General features: G+C 37.5%; 1 protein-coding gene across 1 annotated transcript in view; it reads right to left on the bottom strand.

Moving 5' to 3' along the window:
• Positions 1 to 24,469, bottom strand: part of LOC103464024 (uncharacterized) — a 74,229-nt gene that overhangs the window by 19,937 nt on the left and 29,823 nt on the right. The window contains exons 8-11 of the mRNA XM_008407819.2: positions 22,819 to 22,942; positions 12,996 to 13,095; positions 10,687 to 10,745; positions 8,788 to 8,852 (exon numbers count right to left, since the gene is read on the bottom strand). Coding sequence (XP_008406041.1) covers positions 8,788 to 8,852; positions 10,687 to 10,745; positions 12,996 to 13,095; positions 22,819 to 22,942 — 348 coding nt within the window. The remainder of the gene's footprint in view (positions 1 to 8,787; positions 8,853 to 10,686; positions 10,746 to 12,995; positions 13,096 to 22,818; positions 22,943 to 24,469) is intronic.

Raw genomic sequence — 24,469 nt, 5'->3', positions numbered from 1 at the left:
CTTTGAATTTATTGTGCCCCCTGCTGAATCTCCTGCTGCGAGACACATCAGGGCAGAATTATAAAAGCAAAGAGGAACCAGAAAAAAACAGGGTTCGGCAGTGGAAAAAATAATACTTTGCTTTGTGTTAGCCTATCATTTTATCCTGAGGTCGTTTTAGTTCCACACATGTTCTTCACAAGCTTTTTCACTTTAATTCTTTAGTTTGTGTTGCCCATGGTAACAGCAGTGCTTGTGGCATTATGCATTTTGAAAATGAAATGCTGAAACTGTAATCTTAGGACTGGTGAGCAATAGGGATTATAAACTTCCCACAGGACTAATGGGCAGTTTAGCATGTGAAGAGGTGTATTTTGTTAGCTTCCTGCTTCCAGTTGAGCATGATTTCATTAAAAATAGTGGATAACTATGTTTGAAAAGCACTGCCCTCTGATGTAGCAAATCTGCAGATTTATCATCACCTCTTCAGATCACTGCAGAAATTTAATGAGAAGAGGGAAAAGCTTTTCTATGTGGAATAAAGCTGATGGAAAACAAATTATGTCTGTGAGAAAAAAGTTCCAGTAGGTTTTTGAGTAAAGGAAAAAAGTTTTCATTTGACCTTTGATAGGCAGTTACTAAAGCTATTGATATGGAAGGGTTACTGTAATTTTCAGAGACTAGTCAGTTATGGCTAGCCATGTGATCTTATCGGAAGACTTTGCTGTATTTTCATTGAACATCTGAGTGGCAAGATTTTCTCCCTTTGAATTCCACAACCCAGAGATATGATGGCTCTCACCCACAATCCTCACCAGTGCCACAGGAACTGTAATTTGTATTTAGTCCATTTATCTTCCAGTATAACAATCAGCCTCAAGGTCCAATCTGTCAACAGTTGTCTTGATTACAATAACCTGATGCAATTTCTCCACTCACAGGTCTTATTGGTGGAAAGCTAAGTTAGGGCTAGAAGTGCTTTGTGCTATATGGAGTGTTTATTCTTGTAATTTTTAAGGTGCTAAATTGTTTTTTATGACACTTTCAATTGTATATTACAAACACAGTAAAATTTGATTGCTTTTTTTCTTTTTGGAAATAGTTTGAGATGCTGACCTCCCTTCTTCTGCTCTTGTACTAGTGAAGCGTTACAGGCAGAACTGATTAGGGCTGAAATGATTCCTCGAGTGATTTGAGTACCTCGATTATTAAAATTCCTCGAAGAAAATTTATCTGCTTCGAAGCTTCGTTAATTTATATTTTATTATTTAATTCACTGTGTTCCGGCAAGGTTATTACTTGCATTCCACAGAGCTCTCACTTCCGCCTGAGTTGTTGACGAAAGCTAAGTGTTAGCAGCATAACGTGAAGTTTTCAAGTTTAAAATCCTGTGGGGATTTTATTGATTGATGATAATGTTCGGGTCTTTGTCGTTTTTCGGGGGACCAATAAATATCCTTAAAATGACTGGCACGATGCCTGGTGCATGGCAGCTTTTCTCTCATGGAGCTGCTGCCTGGTGGCCGGTTCAGCAGGGAAGAGCGCTGCAGGTGTATTTATACAGGTGAGCGGATAGACTGTACACTGCGGGCGCCTGCACATTAGATGATTAACGTAAGTGTAGCTTTACGCACGAACCGGAAAATTTATTTCATATCATCCCGGTCTCAACAAATAGGTGGCGGAGCATGTCGTGGCAGCACACGACAGATGTGTTTCTGTGTGTGATAGATGAAGGTGTCAAATCCTGTCGCTAACATAAACACAAAAGCTAGAAAAGTCTGGGCAAGGTGAGAGTTCATCTATTAAACTAACTGATGAATACATATACCAAAAGCTGGAGTATAGACATTTTTTATAAGCGTATTTGTGAGCCTGCCTCTTTATTATTACACTGAATATAATTTCAGATTAGAAAAATTCTGATTTAGAACATGATCTATTATTGTTACAGGTTAATTTTCTAAACTACAGAAAAGTTACTGTTAGGGAAGCTCAAATGTGAAAAATTGGACTGATGTTGATATGTGATAGTAACACTGCTGTTATGTTACATTTACCAAGGTTTTATTTTATATATTTTTTTATTGGATTACTCGATTAATCATAAGAATAATCGATAGATTACACGATTACTAAATTATTCGTTTGCAACAGCCCTAGAACTGATGAAACCATTTAACTATATAGGCCTGTGCATATTTCTAGTGGGGTGGGGTACAGGACCGACAACAGCAGGCAAATTAGAGACGCCTATTTTTGGGCTGTTACAGGAAGCTGGATTATCCAAAGAGAAACTAGGCCCAAGAAACAAGCAACACTTGAAGTGTTAAGAAATAACTATATCGGCAGACTAACACGTTTTGGGTGGTAACCTTCATCCGGGTGATTATAAAACACCAGATTATGTTTAAATGAAAAAGTACTGTATAGAAAAAAAAACATTATGAAGCAATCATTCACACAGAAACAGGTTGACCAATCAGCATTCAAGGGGATGGTACTTGCTGAACTACTTCAAATCTAAAAGTAGTGCCTTCAGCTGTGTGAAATTGGTGTGTTTTGCAAAAACAATGCGGAGCTGTGGCTGAAATATGAATGTATCTCATGTTTACATCTGCCGCCTCCATGATTTTTAATGACATGTTAAGTGAATAAACTAATTCACATGGGATTTTAATTGCATTTCTTATTTAAGGAAACACAGTAATTCCCAAATTGTATTTTTTATTTTAATTTTTTACATTAGCAGAATATCAATAAAACATTTGAAATGGAGACATAGCTAGTGTTAAGAACTACACCAGTTTACAACCTTTCTATTCAAAACAGTTTCTCTAGGACTAATGAGACTAATGATGTAGCCAGCCAACTGAGTTTGTTGGCTGGCTACATCACCTCAATAATGCACAAGGTAAGATGAAGCTTCCAGCGCAAGGAGCAACATACCTACTGAGTAACATGGAGGGGGTTCAGTTTTGTTTTTCTGCATCTGCCAGGCAGAACCTTGAATCTGTGTCGGGCAAAAACGAGCGATAATACTAACGGGTGAAACACACTGATCCGTGTGGAGAAATTTAGCTTCCTTACAGTCACTTAATGATTGTCCAACAAAACAGCTAAAAGCAAACAAGAACGGCTGTGAAAAAAACAGAAACAAAAACATTGGACCTGCATGAGCGTACATGCGAATCCTGCTCAACATCTATGGAAACACTGAATACACCAGAGACAGCATGAGTAGTTTGCTCAGGAAGGGCGGGCCAAGCTGCCTGCTGGGAAATGGAGTACAGAGGTCATCAGTTTGTGGTGATTGCTGCAGAAGGTCCTGCCACAAAATAACAAGTTAAAGAAACCATCTTTTTTCTCTGTACCATATTCTTTTATTAAATATTCAGCTGAATTAATGTTGAGACAAAAAGAAATTTATGTTAAAATATTTCAACTATTAAGTTTCACGTTATTTTAGATAGTCATACCACTAAATCTGTCTGCATCTGCATCAGTATTCTGAAATAAACACAACCCACTGAAACAAGAACCAAACTTTCTCATTCAGAGGTGGAATATTGTCTTGAGGAATCGGTCATGAATTATCATTCGCTTTACAACAACGAGAACTCAGGCATCCCTAACAGCTGCTGATGTCAATAACATTCAGACTCCGGTACCGACATCAGACTGCAGTCATGCAGCGGTAACCATTAAATGTTAACAGATCTGGGTTGTGTATTATATGAAAGATGATGGTTGACCGGGAGGTCAAACTAAACACCTCAGAGGGGATTTTCTCTCCGGTTTTTACGGCTTTTTAAGTTTGTTGAAAATCAGAATGATAATCCTTCAGGATATAACAGGCCTTTGAAAGTTTTCTTAGTGACAATAAAAAACCCAGACTGAGAAGCTGAGGTTGAATCAGAAATTCTTCACTCAGAAGCAAAGGCCATGAAGGCCACAGACTGTAGGAAGAGAGAGGAAGAGGGGAGACGTGGGAGGGAAGGGGGGGAGGAACAAGCGAGCTTTCTCCTCTCTGCAGCTGTTGGTTGAGTCGGCAGTGCAGCTCTGAGAGATTTATCCTTTCATTTGTTGTGGCTTCGCTCGAATGCACCGAACAACACACCATTTCTATTTTATTCTACTAGTCTTTCACTCTGCAGGGTGGCTCAACAGAATTATGTCCCCAACGATAATTATCAATCAAAATTATGTTCTGAAAAATGGAGGCAAAGGAAATTGCTTACCAGGACGTCAAGCTAGAAAAGGACCCCCAAAAGAAGAAGTGTGAATGAGGGAGGGAGCAAGAAAGAGAAAGAGAGAGAGTGAGAGATGGAGACGGAGGGGATTTGCATCTGTGCTGGATGAAGGACTCTGATTCCAGCAGTGGTGGGATGTAATGAAGTACAAGTACTTCGTTACTGTACTTAAGTACAATTTTCGTGTATCTGTACTTTACTCAAGTAGATTTAATAATGGATACTTTCTACTTTTACTCCACTTCATTTTACAGTAAGTATCTGTACTTTCTACTTCACWACATTTCTACAAAAGTGTCTCGTTACTCGTTACATCCAAGTCGCATTGCTCTTTTTTTCCGTTAAAATGTGAAGTTCAGGGACTTAAGGTGGCGCCGTAAAATCCAAGCAATAACGTGACTTATGTTTCTGTTGTCACCATCGCCTCCACCTTGACTCGCATGCGGAGCTCCAGACATGCGCAGTGGTTTCCTCTGAGCGAGAGAAAGTGTCTGTCTAATCGTCAGTAATATAATAGCGCTGCATAAATCATAAGATATGGCGACATGTAAAATCAGCAGCGCTTCGCTTTCACAGACAGTGGGGACTTCGTCCAACTTTCAGCGTCACTTCGAAGTAAAGGTTAAAGAAAGGTAAGCTATGTGGACGTGATGCTAGCAAAGCTGGCTGTACAGAAACACATGTTGCATCTGCGGTGAAAAAAAGTTGTCACTCATGCGCTGAATTATTGTGCGGAGGTGTTGACTGAGGTATCGCAATATGGGACAACGCTGTGACCAAAGTCTGCATTGATATGACATTCAGGAACGATCCGATTCTTCTGGACGGATCTTTACTGATTAAATTTATTTCAGCTCTAAGTATTTAATATCTAGGTGTTTTTATGGGAATGTGGATCTTTCAGATCAATCTGAGAAGAAATTTTGATAGGTAAAACAACATTTTTTTGTGTCACGTAGCGCGGGGTGCTGGTCTTGACTTGGTTTTGGGTAGGTGCTCTTGACTACAACTCTGCTACGTGGCTCCTTGGTTTCAATCGTGACGTGTTCACCCAGGTCACGATTCACAGCTGAATGGTTGCCATGAAGATTAAAGGATTTCTCATACATGCATGGAAGAATCAAAGCAACGCTCCAGATATGTATTCGATGAGGGAATAATATTTATGACACAGCGTAAAGCTAAAAAGAAAAATCACACAATATTGCCTCTTTAATAAAAGCATAAAAAAACAAAGGTAAAATAATAGTTTTGTGCATAAGGCAGAAGGGACAATTTCAAAAGCTGTTTGAAACAACTCTAGAGTGTTATAATGAATCAATAAAGGAAGTTCTACAGTGGGAAAAAATTACTATACCACAGCATTTGCCACATGACATTGATTTCAGAATGTGGACTACAGGTTGGACACAAACGAAAGGGGGAGAAATATAGCCAGAAGCTTAGAAATCTCAGGAAAGTGTCCCAGTGGAAAGAGACTTATTGTGTGGAGCCGCTGTACTCTGTTTCGCCAGAAGCCGATCAGCAAAGTGCACCATAGGTCAGAACCAAGCAGTCATGGGGTTCAGCTCAGTGGAATCTGTCATGGCTGTGCAGAGACTCATCTCATGCACTGGGGCTAAACAATTTTTTTGCTGCATGTATGAATTTATAAAAGTAGAAGGAGGAAACCACAGATTGGACACTGAAACATGCTGTGTCCACCAGCTGCATAAAACCGCTTGTGTTCTGGTGCTTGGCACTCCAAATAGAGTCAATTTTTATGGGGAAATAAAGTACGTTTGATGAAGTAATATGGAACGGATTTTAGTCTAAATTGAAAAAAGATGACCCTGCATATTCTGCCATCTAAAGTGGCCAAAGTGTATAAAACACTAATTTTCCCAGAGGTAAAATGAAGAATGCAACAAGAATTCTAAACTAAACTCTCAGATAAAGTTGAAGCTCATAAAGTTGCACACCAACACACAAACGGCCAGACATGAAACCACACAGAAGAGCACACAGCCTTGGCCCTTCTTGTTATACTTGCATTAAATGATTTTAACAAACATATGTCATCTTCATGCATCTTTAACTTATACCAAAAATAAAATGGACTTATGTGATATCTCTTCCTGATGTCACACATTGTTGCTTTTCATTTTCCCATGTCACACAATGAGGCATTCTGTCTGAGGCATTCCTTAAAATACATCACCAGGCACACCTACACTTAACTCAAATATTGTGAATATAACAATCTTAGTGCATGTAAACTTCTGACTTTAAAGAAATGTGTGTACGTCTTTTCACGCAATGTATGCAAATGACTGGTTTCAGCTCTTAGTGCAGTTTGGTTCAAAAATCCATCCTGCAGAAGCTTTTTCTGTGTAGAGGCCAGAAGACAGCAGGCTAAACATTCTCCCTAAATGCACCTGACTCCTCAGCAGTAAAGTGGGGTTTAAAAGACTGCAGATGGTTTTTGCTCTCTTGTGCATTTAGAGTCCTTTGTGGATGGTTATTTTACCAGATGGCCTTTTATTTTGGCCCACCAAGCTCACCGCTGCTTTCAATGGTTGCTCCCTTCAAATGTCTGCCCTGGGTCTCAGAGGATCTTGCTTCTCCAGCCAGTTTTTCTTTTCATATGGCTTACCCAATGTCTTGTAAAAATTATTCACCAGAAAACATTAAAACAAACCCCAACCTATCACTAACCTATTTTGGTGGAATTTATAATTTAACACAGGTTGTATTTGTGAAGGTGAAGAGCAATTTTTCAAAATTTTTAACATGTTTTAGAAATAAAAAGTAGACTACTTCATTTTTTGTCATGATGGTGTAAAACCTTCTGAGCCACATGAACAGACACTCTCAGAAGACAACTAGCAATGAAAGATTATATTGCAAAGAATTTATTATAAACGTACGTGAGACTGGGCTGATGGTTGAATGTCCATGAGATTTTGAGCAGCGCTTACATAAGTTTGTTTAGATAAAGATGTCAGAGAGAAGTGAATAGCGTGTAGTTGTTGATCTTTGAGTGGTTTTCCAAGAAGCAGTGAATCTTGTGGCGGAACGATGATCGCCAAGGAGACAGGAGTGTTGGAGATTGGGCAGGTAAGCGCATGAGGATGATGATGATGATGATGATGATGATGATGATGATGATGATGATGATGATGATGAAGGAGAACTTGAATTTGCCAAACGTAGATATTGTTCCCAAAGAATCAGATTTGTATGGAGTCGTGAACAAGGAAATCCAGAGAAGCTCAGGCACGGAAACCAGGTGGACATAGGAACACCAAGAGAGCAAGGAAATACTATGAGACAGGGAGGGCTTGGGTTCACCACATGAACAACACTCAGGCGTCAGAGCTCTGACAGCCAGCTCTTACTCAGAATACTGCAGATGTAGCGAATGTAGTGAGAAGGAGGACAGCTGATTTCTGCAGGAGACTCCTGGCCTCGCAGCTGGAGGAAAGCAGGTGGTCCAGACACTCCAGGGTAATTCAGACAGTAACTCATTAGTGTCGGAATTGTCACATGTTGGCTCCTCACATGAATATATTCCAATATGTTTTCAGATGTTGGTAAACTGTCACCACAGATCATCAGGGTGGTTATTCCTGCAGTCCTCCAGTTGTGGGCTGCCTCAGTGGCGTTTTCCCTCAGGATGTCCAGAGACCTTCACCTTTCTGGAGCAGGGATATCATGTGCCCAAGGCACTGATAAAACATTTCTTAATTAAAAAAAATATGGCTGATGTTCTTACAGAATTGAAGTGCATTAACAATCTCTTGTTTATAATTACTCAATATATTTAATTATGATTCATCTGATGTTCAGATTACACTGAAAATGAATAAAGCTGGACTGATCTGAGTAGTCCTAGTTTTTTTTTTCCCATGAACTACGTCTTTTGGCTTCTATAAACCATTGTAATTACTGTAATTAATAAAGTAACTCATAGGCCAAAAAAAAAAAAATAAAATAAAATCCATTCTTGAAAAAACAAATGGTGAAGAACGCAGCCTATCATCCATCGATGGTCGATAAATTTGTCCAATCACGCAACCTTACGATAAAACGATCCAATTCTTTTGCTTTTTCCATGTCAGATTATGATCGGGTTGTTGTCAAAAGTTGCATACTTCTTGCTAATTTTTATCCTTTTCTATCAGGTTTTCAACAAATTACAACCCACCATAGCATGCAGCTTTTTTGAACAGAAAATCCCTAATAATTTACATGATCAACAGTACACTTTAATTTTCATTTTTGACTGAAAACTCCTGAATATGATGTTAAAGGCTACTAAAAGATGTACACATAATAAAATAATTGATTGGACCAGGCTCTCTGGGTTTTGTCAAATGTATGTTATTATTCCAATAAGCAGGACAGAATACTGAGCTGAAAAAATTTAAGGATTCTTATTTGTTAAGAGTGCTGCATCTAGCTGAGTGAACTGTAGAGAGCATGACGTTTTGTCTGAGTGTGTTTGATTTTTTGAGTTTCTGACTGATGTTTTACATAAAGGATTTGAATCTTCCTACTTTCGTCCATTTACCAGAGAATGTTCAGAACCATGCAGGTTGTCAGACCTCCAAGAACTGCTCTCCGAAACCACAGGATCTAGACAAAAACAAAATGCAACATCTCATTAGTAATAAGAAACCATGTAATCTGTTTTATATAATAACATCTGAGGCCTGCAAGGCCTGTCTGTACAAGTACAGCATGGAGCAGACAATGAAAAGTTTCTATGTAAATTATCAAGTTGGAAAACATCACTGAATCATCCCTATAAAGAATCTGTCATTCAGCAATTCACAGTTAGGCAGATGATGCTAACTATGATTAACCCGTTGTCAGATTAACCCTCAATGCCTTCGTATCAGATAATCCTGTCATTTGTTAGACTACTGGCGGTACAAAAGAGTGAATGAGACAAAAAAATGGCTTGAAAGAAAAGTTTAGTTAGTCCAACACAGACGCCTGTTCAAATAGAGCACATTATTTTATTCGGCCATTGACGATGAGAAAATACAGCAGACAAAATGCAAACGTGTTTTTACTGACATTAAAGTAAAACATTTAAATCTCTTTTTTTCCTGGCAGTAATTGTAAGAAATTCATTTACCTGAGCTTTCAAAAGCAACATATGTGTCCAAATCAAACTTTCTAAAAAGTTGGTCATTTTTATTTTATTATTATTTTTTGTCCTGTTGGGTGTCTATGTTGTTTCTAGTTAGGGGTTCCACCCGAAAAAGTATTTTATGATGTTATCAGACATGAGATTTTTTTTTCATGATGGTCCAGCTTGCAAGAGCATTTTTCTTTTCTGAACAATGGATTTATATCTTATCTAATCTTATCTTATATAAGTTTCATCTTCTCTCACATCCATTTTATCCAGTTAAATAAGTAAATTAATGCAGAATTCTACCACCCCATTTCAATGGATATCAATCTCCCAGCCAGTAGGCACTATGGTGGTTTAACTCTAGACTCCTTGCCATCCAATGTTTGGCCACCAGCCTGAGTTTAGTCTCCATAGTAACCAACTGTTGTACTGACTGTTGTTTGGTGGTAGTCTCCATTACTTCCAATCCACAACATCACCAGACTCTTAACAGCACATTGTTTCACCATTAGCTGCCAGTGAACAACCAGGTCCAGATGGATTATCAACGGTTGTCATGGGGACGGTCAAAAACAAAAACACATACGTCTAACTTATGGGTGTACATACTGAGTGGGTTATTACAGCTCTAAATGATCCATTCTATTATCCAAGGGACAAATTTTATTCCTTTAAATAACTTGATATTGCGCTCCATGGGAGGGAAATATCAAACTCTTCCAATATTTCTTTTGAAAACATCTTAAGCACTTCAATGACCACTTTGCACATTTTATTAAGATTTTGAAATCTCTGCTCATCAGAAAACTGCAGAAACAACTTTTTTAACATGTGAAATTATGCTACAATGATTTTTCCTTATTTTATTATATTCTTAAAATGGCACCCTAAAACCCTTTTTGTAGCTTAGACAGGCTTCATTTGTTTGTGAATATAGATAGTAAACAAATAATCAAACAAAGTAAATATGACCCAGTTATCATGTAGGGCTTTGTTGAAATCAAATGTTACAAAATGTGAAAAGTAAAAATCTTGACCAAAAATTGAAAACTTCTTTCAGTCAAACCTAACAAAACAAAGAAATAGGGTCCATATAAAAGGCATCTTCAAATTATTTTAAATAAATATTTTCCACTCCTCTGGATAATTGTTAATTTTAAACAGTTTTGTAGATATCAATATTTTACAGAATCAAAACAAGGAGCTGCGAGAACTGAAAGTCATTCAGTTCCATTGCTTGTTTTTAGAAGTTAGCAGTGTAAGAACATCAAAACAGACAACAGAACAACAGGTAGAGGCAAATTAAGTCTAAGAAGCAATTACTTGTGTTTTGTTGTGTGAGATCTGAGAGAATAGCAGAGGCATCACATTCACAATCCCACCTGTGGAGACATGAAGAAAACAACAGGTTAATTCCTCAGTCATTTACACAGTCTGATTTATTTGTGTTCTTTTTTTTATTGTCTGTTTTTTTTTTGACTTGTTATTTTCTGGAGGCGCCTCGATCAGAATGTTGTGGCAAATTTCCAATCTCCAGCTTTTATAAAGCTTTGGTCCTGTTCAAGTGCTAGTTTAATTTTTTTTTCTGTGAATTGAGCTTTTTAAAAATCTAATCTTAGGGCCATTTTGTTCTGGTGAAAAAGAAGCACTACCATTCTCTTAAAATTGTAGACTACTCTGGATTCACAAAATTCTTCTGTGGAACAAAGATTAACAAGGATTAAAAGACACGGAGGAGAGTGTCTTAATTTATTAATAAATTAAATTAATCATGGAGAGTTTGGCCATTCATAGACTTTTCAGTAGAGCATATATAAAATATTTATATTAAATAAATATTTGGGAAGCTGAAATACCTAGGCTCAGTGCTAACGTTTGAAAAGCAGTCAATCTGTTGTTTATTTTCCTCTGAGATGATTGGATGAGAGCAGAGATCAGGAAGACTGTGGCTATTGGAGTCTGTGGTATGCTAGACGTTTCCCACTGTGTTCCAACAAGCTCCAACTTTTCTAAAAGCCCACTGTTATCAATAAGAATTTCACAGAATGTCACTTAAAAGAAAAATCTTAAGTAATTTGTTCGTTCCTTCCTGTTAGTTGCTGGACATCTGGCTCTCTCTGACTCTTTTGCAGTCAGAACCAACCACAAATTTGTAATAAAATATGCAGATTCCATTAAATAGTTTCTTACATCTCTCTAACTCATCTGAGCTTATTTTTAAACAAACAGCTAACTTTGCACTTTCTGCTCTAAGTTACTGCATCCACACCAAAGGAATGTTGTCATGGTGACCCGGAATGCTCAGTTCACTGATTGCAAGAAGATTTTTGAATATTCTATATAAAATCTGTCACAGTTGACCTAGCTGAATTTTGTCAGAATATTGACTTTTGTTGTTTGAGAATCTAATTAAATTGTGCACATAAATTTGTCTGATCTATACAGTAATACTCTATGTACTATATAAATATTGTTTCAAACCCTTCCTGCTTACCATAGAAAGAACAGTTCTTTTATATAACCAATGGACAAGCAGTAGAAGGAAATAATATTTTGGATATAGATTTACTTGTTTCTAATGTTTTCCTTCTGGTTTTCTCCTTTTAAGTTTGTTTTGCTTGAAAGTTATCTGGCGGAGTTTTAAATCTGGACCAAATTTTCATGATCAAGGGAAGTCTTTTTAAAATCTCGACAAAATGACTTGAAGATGTTTTTTCGCATTCTAAACAACTTGGAATGACAAACTGCAAAGCGGCTGTCACAACTGGCTGCTTGCATATTCCAACAGGCCTCTGAAGTAATAGAAACCGCAAAAAGTAAAGTCAGAGCTGTCACAGAGAGGCTAATGTAACTGAGCCATCATTCCTCATACCACAGCTGATGCACAAAATCCATGCTGCTGCTGTTGGTAGGAAAAAATACACTTAGGGGAAATCCTTACTAAGAGACAAATACCAGACCACAGCCTGCTTCTACTTTTAGCTGGTATTTTGTTCCGGTTTGTTGTAGCCCACAAACACTTTGAAGCTGAGCTAACTAATGTAAAGCGATGTGACTGACACTAGCATGCACTGCTAACAGTGGCTGGAAAAACAGACGTGGGTCTGAGGTGGGAATGATGTGGAAGGTTTTACCTGCACCGCAAACTGCATTTAGCAGCTTTCAGAATGAGGTGCAGCGCCTCCCAAAAGTCTCCACATCCCTATTCAAGAGTCAAGATTTTGCAATGTACAAATATGATACTATTTTAAATCATTTCACAACTTGTTAAATCGTTAATGTGGCACTTATTTTGTATAATTAATCTACCAGTAGGGAAAAACTAAAAAGGGTTAGAGTTGGTGCATCTTCTTTATTATTTACATTTCTCCTTACATATTTATTTGTTTCTGAATTGAATTGAATTTTTATTATTTCCTTTATTTAACCAGATAAAACCCAATTGAGATCTAGATCTGATTTTCAAAATGGACATGAGTATTCTTATGGTTGCTAATCAGTAATCCTTAAGGAACTCTCAGCAGTCTTTAGTATTTTTGACTTGAAAAAGACAGCAATAGAAGAAAGGCAGAAGGACCAGAAAGGATACAGACAGAAGAAGGGAAGTGATGATGAAAAAAGCTACGTCTCACCTAGAGCCACGGTGCCCATTAGGAAAGGTTTCCCCATCTGACTGAAGTCACTGCTGCTCTGGAGGCCCACCTCAGAGCCCACTGCAAATGTCACCACCACCTGAGACACACACACTCACGCACGCACACAATGCAGAGTGGTAAAAAAAGTTAAAGAAGCATACCCAAAGCAGTCCAGCTTTGAGGAATTTGAATGGTCTTCAATGAAACTCTTCTTTAAAAAAAGAGGCAATCAGTATTAGGTAAATGTTAGAAAAAATTGTTCATTAAAAAGAACAACCAAGACAGAAATAAAAGTTAGAGAATCTCTAACTCTATAATTTTACTAAGTACCATGAGTTACAGATGTAGGATAGCAGACTGCTAACAAGAGAAAGGGATTATGATTAGAAATAAGGTCAAAAGGCAACAAATTAGTAAATGATAAATCAAATCAATGTAATCAATAAATGCAATTGACTCTTATCTACCATAAAATACTGAAAACAAACAAACATTTTTCCAACAGTGCATGTATGATTTATTAATAACTTGTTTCCCTGTTTGTTTTGTAAATGATTTAGTTTTTGTCTGAGCTAAGGTAATAAAAAAGATGACAGAAGTTTACTAATAATCTTAATTTACGTAAGAGACTCAAAAAGAAAGACATTATTAAAAGGAAGCTAGAGGAATTCCAGTTTAGAGTTTTCTACACAGCTAACATGTAGAAGAATGAGTTCTGGACAAATGACATACATGTAATATATTACATGTGCCTTAAAAATAACACTTCTCATCAACCCATGTCCTATAGCCAAACATAGTGGTGGCTGCAGTTCTTAATCAGAAACAGAGAGAATCAAGGTAAATGGTTTTCCAGGTTGAGGCTGGACTGAACATTGGATGCTTTCTATCCAATCTGACTGAATATGAGCTATTTTGCAAAGAAGAATGAGATTGGATTTTATAAAGTACTGACTCAGGGGGGCTGAATATAACACAAATCACATGTTTTATTTGCAAAATATTTGGGAAACAATTTTCTGTCTCTGTTGACAACTATGCGTTAATTTGTGTTGGTATATCACATAAAAATCCCAGTAGAGTGTATTGATGGTGGTGATTGTTATGGAGAAAAATTAAAAAGCTGAAAGATTGTCAATACTTCAGAAAGACACTGTTGCAGCAAAACATATGGCAAACAATGGGGAGGACAAGAAAATACAGAAAAGACTAACTAGGTAACTAGTTAGTTGAAATTAGATAGAAAATGTTATACATAATTTGGGGAAATTAATATTTATTACATTCAGATATAAAAATAACTTTTTTAAGAGTAATTTATATCTGGAACAGACTTGAAAAGATGTTTTAGAGATGGTTGTGTTCACTCTCTACTGGTGGGATTATTCCAGTTCTGTTTGGACGAACAGCAGAATCCGTTTCAACCACACAAACACACGCGCTCACTAAACCTGACTGTGCTGTCCTCCTCCCAGTGATCTTAGCACCCTGCACAAGGCTGCAGTGCTCCCCTGCTGTCATGGGAGCCAGTGGCATTAAAGGTTCAATGACAACTTTATTAGAGGTGAGAGTCTGGAATCCTAAGCAATTATTAAGCCTGAATAAATGTCACACTAATTATTTCCAGAAAGCCGTGAAATTGCGGTCGATTCTCCATGAATAATCTCCCCTCCAACACTGTTCAACTGCTTGGTGCATGAGAAAAGTGTGCGTGTGTGTGCGTGTGTGTGGAACAATGCAGCATTCTCATGTGTGGCTGATGTAATGACTAAAGCTACACTCAGGCCTATTTCACAATGACTTAATAGAGCTTCTACAAAGGTGCATAAACTTCATTTGGGTTCTCCTGTTATTTTATTTAGCTGCAGGTTTTTGTGTGAAGCAATCAGTCAGATGTCAGGCCTTAAGGAGCTGCTGGTGCAGCTCATCGATTTGGACGAAATTACAGAGAGAACAGAGCGCTGGAAAGAACAGAGGAGGAGAGAGGCGGAAAGAGGGGAATTCATTTTCACCAGGACGCAGGGGTCCCATAAGGCTGGGGCAGATGTGATTTTATTCTTTAATTAGCATGTGTAGTTTTTGCTAATCCCCAGCGAACGGGATGGAGCGCAACATGAGAGGCAGCTGAAAGTTAACTTCAGAACAAAGCGTTGCATAATGGATCTCCCAGATCCAGATGGATGGCGAAGACATGCTGGCAGGAAATGGAGGTAGGCAGCTTCACAGCTGTGTTTGGAGGAAAACGCTGCTGTCAGCCATCTCATCTGTCCAATCACAGGACTGGAATTCACATGTCTGAGGAATCACTATTGCTATGTTTACAGTCAGCCACAAACCTCACTGTGTTTTACTGGGATTTTATGGCAGCGCGTGACTGTGAAGTAAAAGGAAAATGATATATGATTTGAAAATTGCTTTTCAATAGAAACTGGAAATCTGTCGTTTGCCTTCAGTTTGAGCTCAGATTCAATGAAAAGAATCTGTGAAAGTTTTTCACAGTCAATCTAAATCTATGATCTAGACTTTGACTGGGCCACTAAATGCATGAACAAGCTTTGATCTAAATTACTTTTCAAGCCTGTTTTAAGCAAATTCCTTAATACTGATGAAAAATTACTTGTTCTATTGGCAAATTATTTCACTTGTGCCGAAAATGACTTGGTGAAATAATCTACAAACCCAGAACAGGAATCAAACCTATTAAAACAAAAAAATCCAGAGAAACTCCTATTAGTTTATACAGAGAAACTCTTACCAAACATGGAGAACCAACATCTAGTTTTATTACAACAATCCAGAGAAATCCATACTAGATTATAAATTACAGACTACTTCCATGTAGAGCATTTTAAACTGCTTTGTTGCTGAAATTATGCTATATAAATAAATTGACCTTACTAACGGGACGAGTACATTTTCATCAATACTAAGGAATTGTTTTAAAACAAGCTGCTACGACACAACAGCATGTTCCAGTTCCTGACAAATTCCAGCAACTTCACACAGCCATGGAAGAAGAGAGGACCAACATTCACAGGCCACAATCCAAACCTAATCAACTCATAGGACATGTGTTGCACTGCATGAGGCAAATGGTGGTCACACCATATATCAACTGGTTTTCAAACCCCCCAATAAAGCAAAGCGTCACATTTCAGAGCAGCTTTTATTGTGGCCAATAAAGGCGCACCTGTAAACAATCATGCTGTCTAATCAGCATCTTGATATGTCACGCCTGTGAGGTGGGATGGATCATCTATGCATCCTTTTATGCAGAGGAGACGTGATAACTGTCACAAATTTAAATCACATTTAATTTCAACATTATTTGAAATTATTTTGTGCATATAGAAAATGTTTTAGATTTTGAGTTCAGCTCATGAAAAATGGAAACAAAATCAAATGTGTTGCATATTTTCATTCGGTGTCTAAAGCTCCAAAAAATTAAATGTTGCATAATATTCCATCTTTAAAATTCTACACACCTCTTTTATGAAATGAGCTTTCCCAAATGAGAGGACTTTCACTTTTCATATGTCCTCTAACATTGTTTTCCTGCAGCTTATGCCCCTCATCAGTTCTGTTTATTCATTGACATGCTGGCAGATGAACGGATGCTGTGGGGATTAGTTACAAAGACATTGATTGTAGTGTTATTAAATCTTGTGCCGCAGGCGGCAGGAGAGTCAGCCGAGTGGTTTATACTGCAGCCATCAAACGACTTGGGGGACAGACGTTAGAGGATGACCACATCAAAAAAGAGCCTACATTCAAAGACGCCATCTCCTCAGATATTACCGTTTGACCGTGAAGAATAATTTCTATCCAGAACTTAAGCTGAAAGACGTCTTTATCATTAAAAATACCTTGAATAAAGTGAACAGTAATCACAGAGGATGTTAGTCTTAAACTGGTGGGTGTACATGCATAACTGATCAGGATCAGGGTTATGAAAGTTTTGGGGTTTTCGTTATAGTTCAGTTTCACTTCATTGTGACCTTTTGTTTGCTTAATTCAGTTAGTTCTTGAGAGTGTTTGCTCGTTTTTATTAGTTAGCATTACTTAAATATTAAGTTTTTGAAGTAATGCTTCAGTAACTGCATGTTATTGTTCAATAACATGCAGTAGTTTTAGATTTTTATACTGTGGTTAATTTTAGGTGCAGAATTCAAAGACTATTGTATTGTGATTACATTGATTGGGTGATGAATACTAAACAGAAGATATAATTTTCAACAAATGTATTTAATTATTGTTGAATAACCAACCTACTCTGATATTTTCTCCCAACTTTTGCCATTGTCATTTTTCAGATTAGCATTAGCGCCACCTGGAGGAGCATGAAGCACCAAAATTTACCCACAGCTAATGTAAACTGTTTGTGAGGGGTAAGAAATAAAAACATCAATTTCACATCAGGCTAATAAATAGATTCATGAACATGAAAATTATAGATATTTCTATAATTTCAGTAAGTCTTAGTTTTATAAACGCATGATATAGTTCCAGTTAGTTGTAATTTTCTACCATTAATTACCAATTTTATTTATTTAACAAAAATGTTTTCTTATTTTTAGCTTTGTTATTTTATTAGTTTTAGTTGATTGATCAGAAGGCAGCAGGATGCATGAGACCAACATCAGACTGTTCAGTAACATGCAGTCAGTGAGCCGCGTCTCCCCAAAGGATCTCCTGTCCTTGAAGAACAATGAAGAAATGGGACAGACTGCATCACACAGCCTTTTGAACAACAAACACACAAACACACACTCACCTCAACAGAGTCTGTGTCATGTAGGTGGTGGTTCAATTTCGCAGTCATTATTGACGCCTATTTTTTAACAGGAAACTGATAAAATCATCCTGACACTTCATCATGATGTACCTTCTCACGCGTGTTATTTTGGGAAGTAGTCAGCGTGTTTTTGCACCCTGTAGATGGAAATGTAAACGCGCGCATACCCCCCCTCCCCCCCCACACACACAGAGTGAAGGAACAGTGACCTGGAGCTAAGTCCCAAGCAGAAGGAGGTGCTAAGATTTAGAGGCTCAGCTGTGTAGCAGGGCACTGAGAGCTATTCCTTCTTCTGTGCATCAATATGAGTGAGAGCTGGTCAGGCAAGGCCGAGTGCTCCAGAATAAAACACACCACCGTCAAGAACCAGCCATTTATGACCCAGCAAATGGGATTTTTTTTCTGTTTCTGGTTGAAATATTAATGTTTCTATCTTGGTATACTTGCAAAGAAAACAATTTTCAGGCTCTTTAGTGTAGAAAGAACCCAGAGCCCAGCCCAACAGTCCAAAGAGGTTTACTAGAGGGCAACCTGGAAACACAAAGACTATCAACCCTGCTCACAAACATTCACACTTACAGGAAGGGTTAAAACAGAACATTAATGTTTTGGACTTTGGAAAAGAAACCTGAACACAAAGAAAAAGAAAAACAAAAGACACACACATATTGTCATGTTGCAATCTAGGATTTACATGTCAGACACGCAGCTATTGGATATTTTATTTGATGGGCCAATGCAAATTAGAACATAATTGAACAGTACAGAAAATAATGAAGTTTTTTTTTTTTTTTTGCTTTATTATTTACAATTAACATTCTTATTCTATGTAAAGGAATGTCTCTAAACCTAACTTGACTGAAGGTTAGGTTTGGTTTGCAGAGCAACATCTGACTGAACAACCAGACGCCTGGAATCACGTTCTCTGGGTTAATGAGACCACAGTGGACATTCTGTCCATATTCCACAGTTTGGGAAATAAACTCTGCATATCAACACAAACACCTCACAGCAACAGTACAGCACAGTGGTGGAGATGATTGTGGTTTGTTCAACAACCACAGGCTCTGCTATCCTTAAAGACACTGAATGACTAAAGTATTCTGCAGTCATGCTGAAGTTGGACTGAAAAAAGACTAGTCCAAGCAATGGATGAATATTGTATGAAGAGAAGTGGAACGATGTGGATGTGGAGAAGTGGAGCTGCTTCAGGTGATTATTGCTGCTACAAATTGCACTTAGATTGCTGGAATGTAGATTGTTTTTCACAATCTGCTGCCATTTTGGCTTTGTTACTGTAAAATAATTCAAAAAGAAGGACTGTGTTGTGTGTGTGTGTGTGTGTGTGTGTGTTTTTTGCTCTCTTGAGGTTAGACTGAAGTGTTTGATCTGCAAAAATCCAGCGGCTTCAAATGTCATATTGCAAGTTTCATTGAGATACTATGTCACAGCTACACAAATCATCACCACTGTGATGAACATTTCTTCTTGTTTTTGTTCATCTATGCTTTATTGGGCTTTTGGTTACAAACATATTGGTTGCAATTTGATATCAAAATAAAGAATTTAGTCTGAGTGGAGATTCTCTACCACTGCTTGTACTGCACTTCAGTAACCAATAAAGATTTGTCGATATAACAGCATTCAACAAAGTGTTGTGTTTCTCTGTTTTTTAACTACTGGTCCTAAAAATCTACTATAAAACAACATTAGAGTGGAAAAGCAGAGGCTGGACACAAAAGAGGTACAGGCACTGGTGATGGTGGTGTTGCCTAGTAACCTTGTTCTCAGTGGGTCTACTATGAACTGCATTCCTTCATTTAAATCATTAATCAAAGGGACACACAGATCCTGTGGCTCTTTTTCTGTCTTGTTAGTCCTGCTTTTCCATTCTAATATATTTTTAAAATAAGTAGTTTACTCTCAGAATGTGATCAAACAAATCCAGTCCTGTGCTTATTGATATTATTTATGTGAGCGATATGACACGATTGAATTAAAGCAGACTACAAAGATATTGCAGAACAATCTTTTTAATCATCTGTTGAAACTCACATAAATAATATTACCCTTATGGATACAAATTGAGGCACTGGCAGAATGAAACATCCCCGAGAAGAGCGTGCCATTTTGTACCAAACATTCTGATGTGAAATAACCAAAACCGCAAAAGGATAAAATTATAAAAACGTCTTCTAAAGGAAGTTAAATTCCCCCAAAAGGTTATCTGAGGAAACCAGCAAGTGGCTGACCAACTTTAAGATTTTAAAAATCAACTTTAAGATTTTAAAAATCAGTGACAATGTACATTTTGCAATGAAAGAGGTCAGTGAGTACCAAACTCCCTCAGAGGGCAGCACATCCACCTTTCAGTCTTGCAGCAAGTAGCACAGGTGCATCTTATGTAAAAAAAAAAAAAAAAAAAAAAAAAAAAAAAAAAAAAAAAAAAAGAAAAAAAAAGAGGGGGAACAGCAAAAAGCAAACAAGACATCACCAGAGTGGCAAGTAGTGCATATAATATAGAAGTTGATTTAGTTCGGAGAATCTTAGTATTTACTGTTCCGTTGAGAAGTTATGTACTTTTATGTCACAGTAAGGCCCTGGGCAATCGACTTGTTTAATAAAATAACTGGCTAAAAATAAAACAGCAAAACCTGTCTGGTCTAGAACAGTTATCAAGTTAATGCTAAGTTACCATAGGCAATATGTCTGGTGCAAGGATGGAAGTCAATGTATGCAAGTAGTGTGTTGTGCAGTAATAGATTTGATTTGACATGAATAACTTAAAAAAATGCCAAAGTCAACAATTAACAAAACTAATAATTTAGATACACATTACCAAGTCAGGGCACCACCTAATTATCATGAAATAATAGCCAATTACTTCTCACTCTCAGTAATTGGTGTATGAAGATGTGCCTGATAAGGCTTAGCTCATAAATAATAACAGATGAAAGATTAGGTTTCACTCTGATGTTTTCAAACAGACACATAGAGAATAAACACAAACAACTTGTTTCCAAAATAAAAGAATATCTTAAAAATACACTAGCTTCCAGATAACATCTTTTTTCAGTCAACAAATGAAGGTAGTTACATTCTCAATTAAACTATTGGAAAATGGAAGAAGAATCAAGACTAATGAAATACCAAAAGTAACAGTAAAAATGTAACAAGAATAAAACCAGTAACCAATAAAAGGATGAAATGTTATCCCAGTTTAACATCATTGTGTTTACTTAAAAACCAAGTTTTGCCTTGAAGAATTTTGAATTAGGCTAAATTAGCGAATAACTAAGATTAGTTTAAGACTAAATTATCTCCTCTTCACTCCTAGTTGGCGTTTGTGTGCCAGTATTCTGGCAACTTTTACCAATTCAACCTGAAAAACATTTGCTATTAGCTGACTTTTTGCAATGGTTCTTTTTATCTACATAAATTTTGGAGGTAGTAGGGTAGTGTGTCCTCTGTAGTGCAGACTGGTGAAATGATCAACAGACTATCAAAAGGTGCATCAAAATCCACACTAAACTTCTCCCAAAGTAAACAAGATGTGAGATGTTTGCCAACATGTTGCATCTGTATTACAGCAGCAGCAGCAGATGTTGCAGCTAGCTCTACAGCTCTTTCAGACTGTAATCATCTGGGATGCAATTGTGTTAAATGGACTCTGGCCCATACCCAAAGATTTCTCTCCAGAGCTCCCAGTGAGCCACTGACACTTCAAAATGATGACGAGCACTGACCTGGAAAAGCTCAAACCAGCAAATACACAGTGGAACTCAGTATGTCTGACAACTTCTGCATGACAGGACAAGTGTTTCCATCCATTTTCCCAGCATGACCTCATACCGGAAGAACGACAACATTGCATTTCTCAAGAAATGAATGAAGGACGCACAATAAAGAAGGCACCTAAGGCACCCAAGAGAAAGTTATAAAGCAGAAACAGTGGAGCAGAGAGTATTTTTACAAGAGTTAACTCTCTTATGCTAACTCTTGTGTTTGGATCTTCAGGGATACAATAGCATTTAGCAATATGCTAGGATTTTTCAGCTTTAGTAGCTCTATTTTCAATCAAATATTTTACATATGTTTTTTTTATTTTTTATTATTTTGTGAATAGCCAGGTTTCCAAGAATAAATCTGCCAATGAGTGAATCTGTAAATACTGAGCCTTAAACCTCAAGTAGGGTCCACAGTAAAGTGTGGACTCTGTTACATTTCCTTCACAATAACTGATTTGTAGAAAGATATAAATGGTTGCTAACCTTCAGCTGATGTGTGGTACTCCAGGAGTGCTCACAAACCAAAACCCTGATTTGTTAAACTCCTGATGTATGCTATTGATAGACTCTAGCATTGACCATCTGACTTAATATATCATACGAGTATACAATGTAAATAGTAAGAGAGGTAAACACATTTAAATTAGCCTGGTTCTGATACCACACTTAAGGAAAACTAATTCTGCACCTTTTACTTGTGACCACCAATGAATCTAAAATATTGTAATCAGTAGCTCTCTTGCATATATTCAAATTACCTTAAGTGACTCTCTGTGCTTTGTACAGAGTGCGGGCTACATGCTTCAGTATGGGACACTCGTTTGTGAAGAGATGTTTTCTCTAATTTCCCATGAGGGCCGTGTTGCATAATGTAAACACCAGCCTGGTAAGAGTGTGGGAGAACATCCATTTATATATAGTCTTGTTTGTATTAGGTTCTTGTCTTTGGATGAATATTAAAACACTGCATGAATAAAATGTTGTATGGTGCACATAAGTTCAAGGGACATAAATACTTTTGCAAGGAACTTGATAAAATAAGAACATCAGGATTAGCTCACTTCTTCTTTATGGCAAATTATCAAATTATTATAAGTCAGTTTTATGACATCCACATTTTTTTAAAATCTCCATTTAGACAGCTTGACCCTTCTGCTTCTCTTCTGAAAGATGTTTGAGTTATCACCAGAACAATTACCATGAAAAATGCTTTACTAACAACATTAGGTAGAATTACCGTAACAATGAGCAGAATTCCCTTCAGGAGGGTGAGCAACGAGGTGATGGGCTGAATGACTGTGTGGCCAAGTAAGATGGCAAGGGACAGAATCCAGGTGAAGGCGGGGATCACATAAAAGTGTCTGTGGAGACATAGAAACACATGGAGAAATCCTACCTGTTAGCTTTAATAAATCACACGTCTGCTTTCATTGAGGGAGAAATATTTAGCCCAACATGCTGTTGCCATGGAGATCCAACAAACAGTATCCTTCCAAAACACATCTTGGCATCTTTGTTCAACGACTGATTTTTTTTTTTTTTAAGAATTTATTATTGATTCGTTTTACGGCTGCTTGGAGTGACACATTTAAATGAGTGCCGAATTGTTTGAGTTGCACTCAGGTAGGTTCATGCTGTTCAAATAGCAGCTCTGTTTTTCTTAAGTAATTCTGACATTTTGACAGAAGCATATACTTTAAAGCTAAGAAACCCAATAGACAATTCAATTTCAACATTTGAAAAACAGCTGCTAATGTTTACTCAGATTATATGAATTGTTTGATGATCTGAAATATTAAAATTGCACAAAAGAGCCAAAAAAACCTACATGGGAGCAACATGTTCAACAAAGACCAACAAGGTATTTCTTATATAACATAAAATATGAAGTAGAGAAAAAAATATTAAAAAGTAATGCGGGTGGTATTAACAAGAGCTAAATTACTAAATTCACCATCTGTAGAGATAAGGCTGGGCTTGGTTTCATCTTAATTAAACACATGAGATTTAACTGATATTTGTGGGTTAAGGATAGTTTTCTAATCCTCTTATATTTTAGGCTCGAGGGAAAATCCTGACTTTTTAAATTCTAAAACTCGCTTAAACTAAGGTTAAATCACAATGAAGTGAATGCTGAGGTGAAATGACTCTCAGTAAGGCTGTAAATCCTCTGCAGCTCAGTGAGGTTTGTGTCCAAGGCGCCCACCACCCTGCGAAGGCCATTCTGCACACAAACCTGCAGCACTCTATTGACTGCAGTATCCTGGAAGCAGGGGGAAGATGGTTTATCCAAAGGAGGCCTCCCAAGATTTTTTTTCACTCCACTAACCCTGCCTTCCTACTCCCACAACAAATCGCTGCATCTCCCCTGGCGCTGAGCGTGCTGATAATGAAGCACCCAAGCGTGCCAATGAAGCAGTCCGACCGTCCCGCAGAGTGTGAATAATATTATTTGGGTAAAGGATTTACTGGGGCATGACAAAATAAATTAGCCCTGTTAACTGATAAAGGTAATTATAGGCCTGGGAGGGAAAGAGGAGGTGTGAATTGAGGGGAGAGACAGCAATCACCAGAAGAGACCCAAATAATCCAACTGTGAGTTTAAACAGTGCAGCATTCTGGCTTTTACTCTACTTCTGTGGAGTATTCCTTCAGTTTAATCACTGTAAGCAACATCAACTACTGTGAGTAATGCATTGCATAAAGGTTTTGCAGAAAAGAACAAAAGCTCAGTAAGCCAACAGAGGGAGCAACCTAAACAAATATCTTATTCTGTTCTTAGTCAGTCCATCCATCCATCCATCCATCCATCCATCCATCCATCCATCCATCCATCCATCCATCCATCCATCCATTTTCTTCCGCTTATCCGGGGTCGAGTCGCGGGG

This window comes from Poecilia reticulata, linkage group LG4, assembly GCF_000633615.1.
Source record: "Poecilia reticulata strain Guanapo linkage group LG4, Guppy_female_1.0+MT, whole genome shotgun sequence".
In the NCBI taxonomy this organism is placed as follows: domain Eukaryota; kingdom Metazoa; phylum Chordata; class Actinopteri; order Cyprinodontiformes; family Poeciliidae; genus Poecilia; species Poecilia reticulata.
This window is presented reverse-complemented; position numbering and strand designations above follow the sequence as displayed.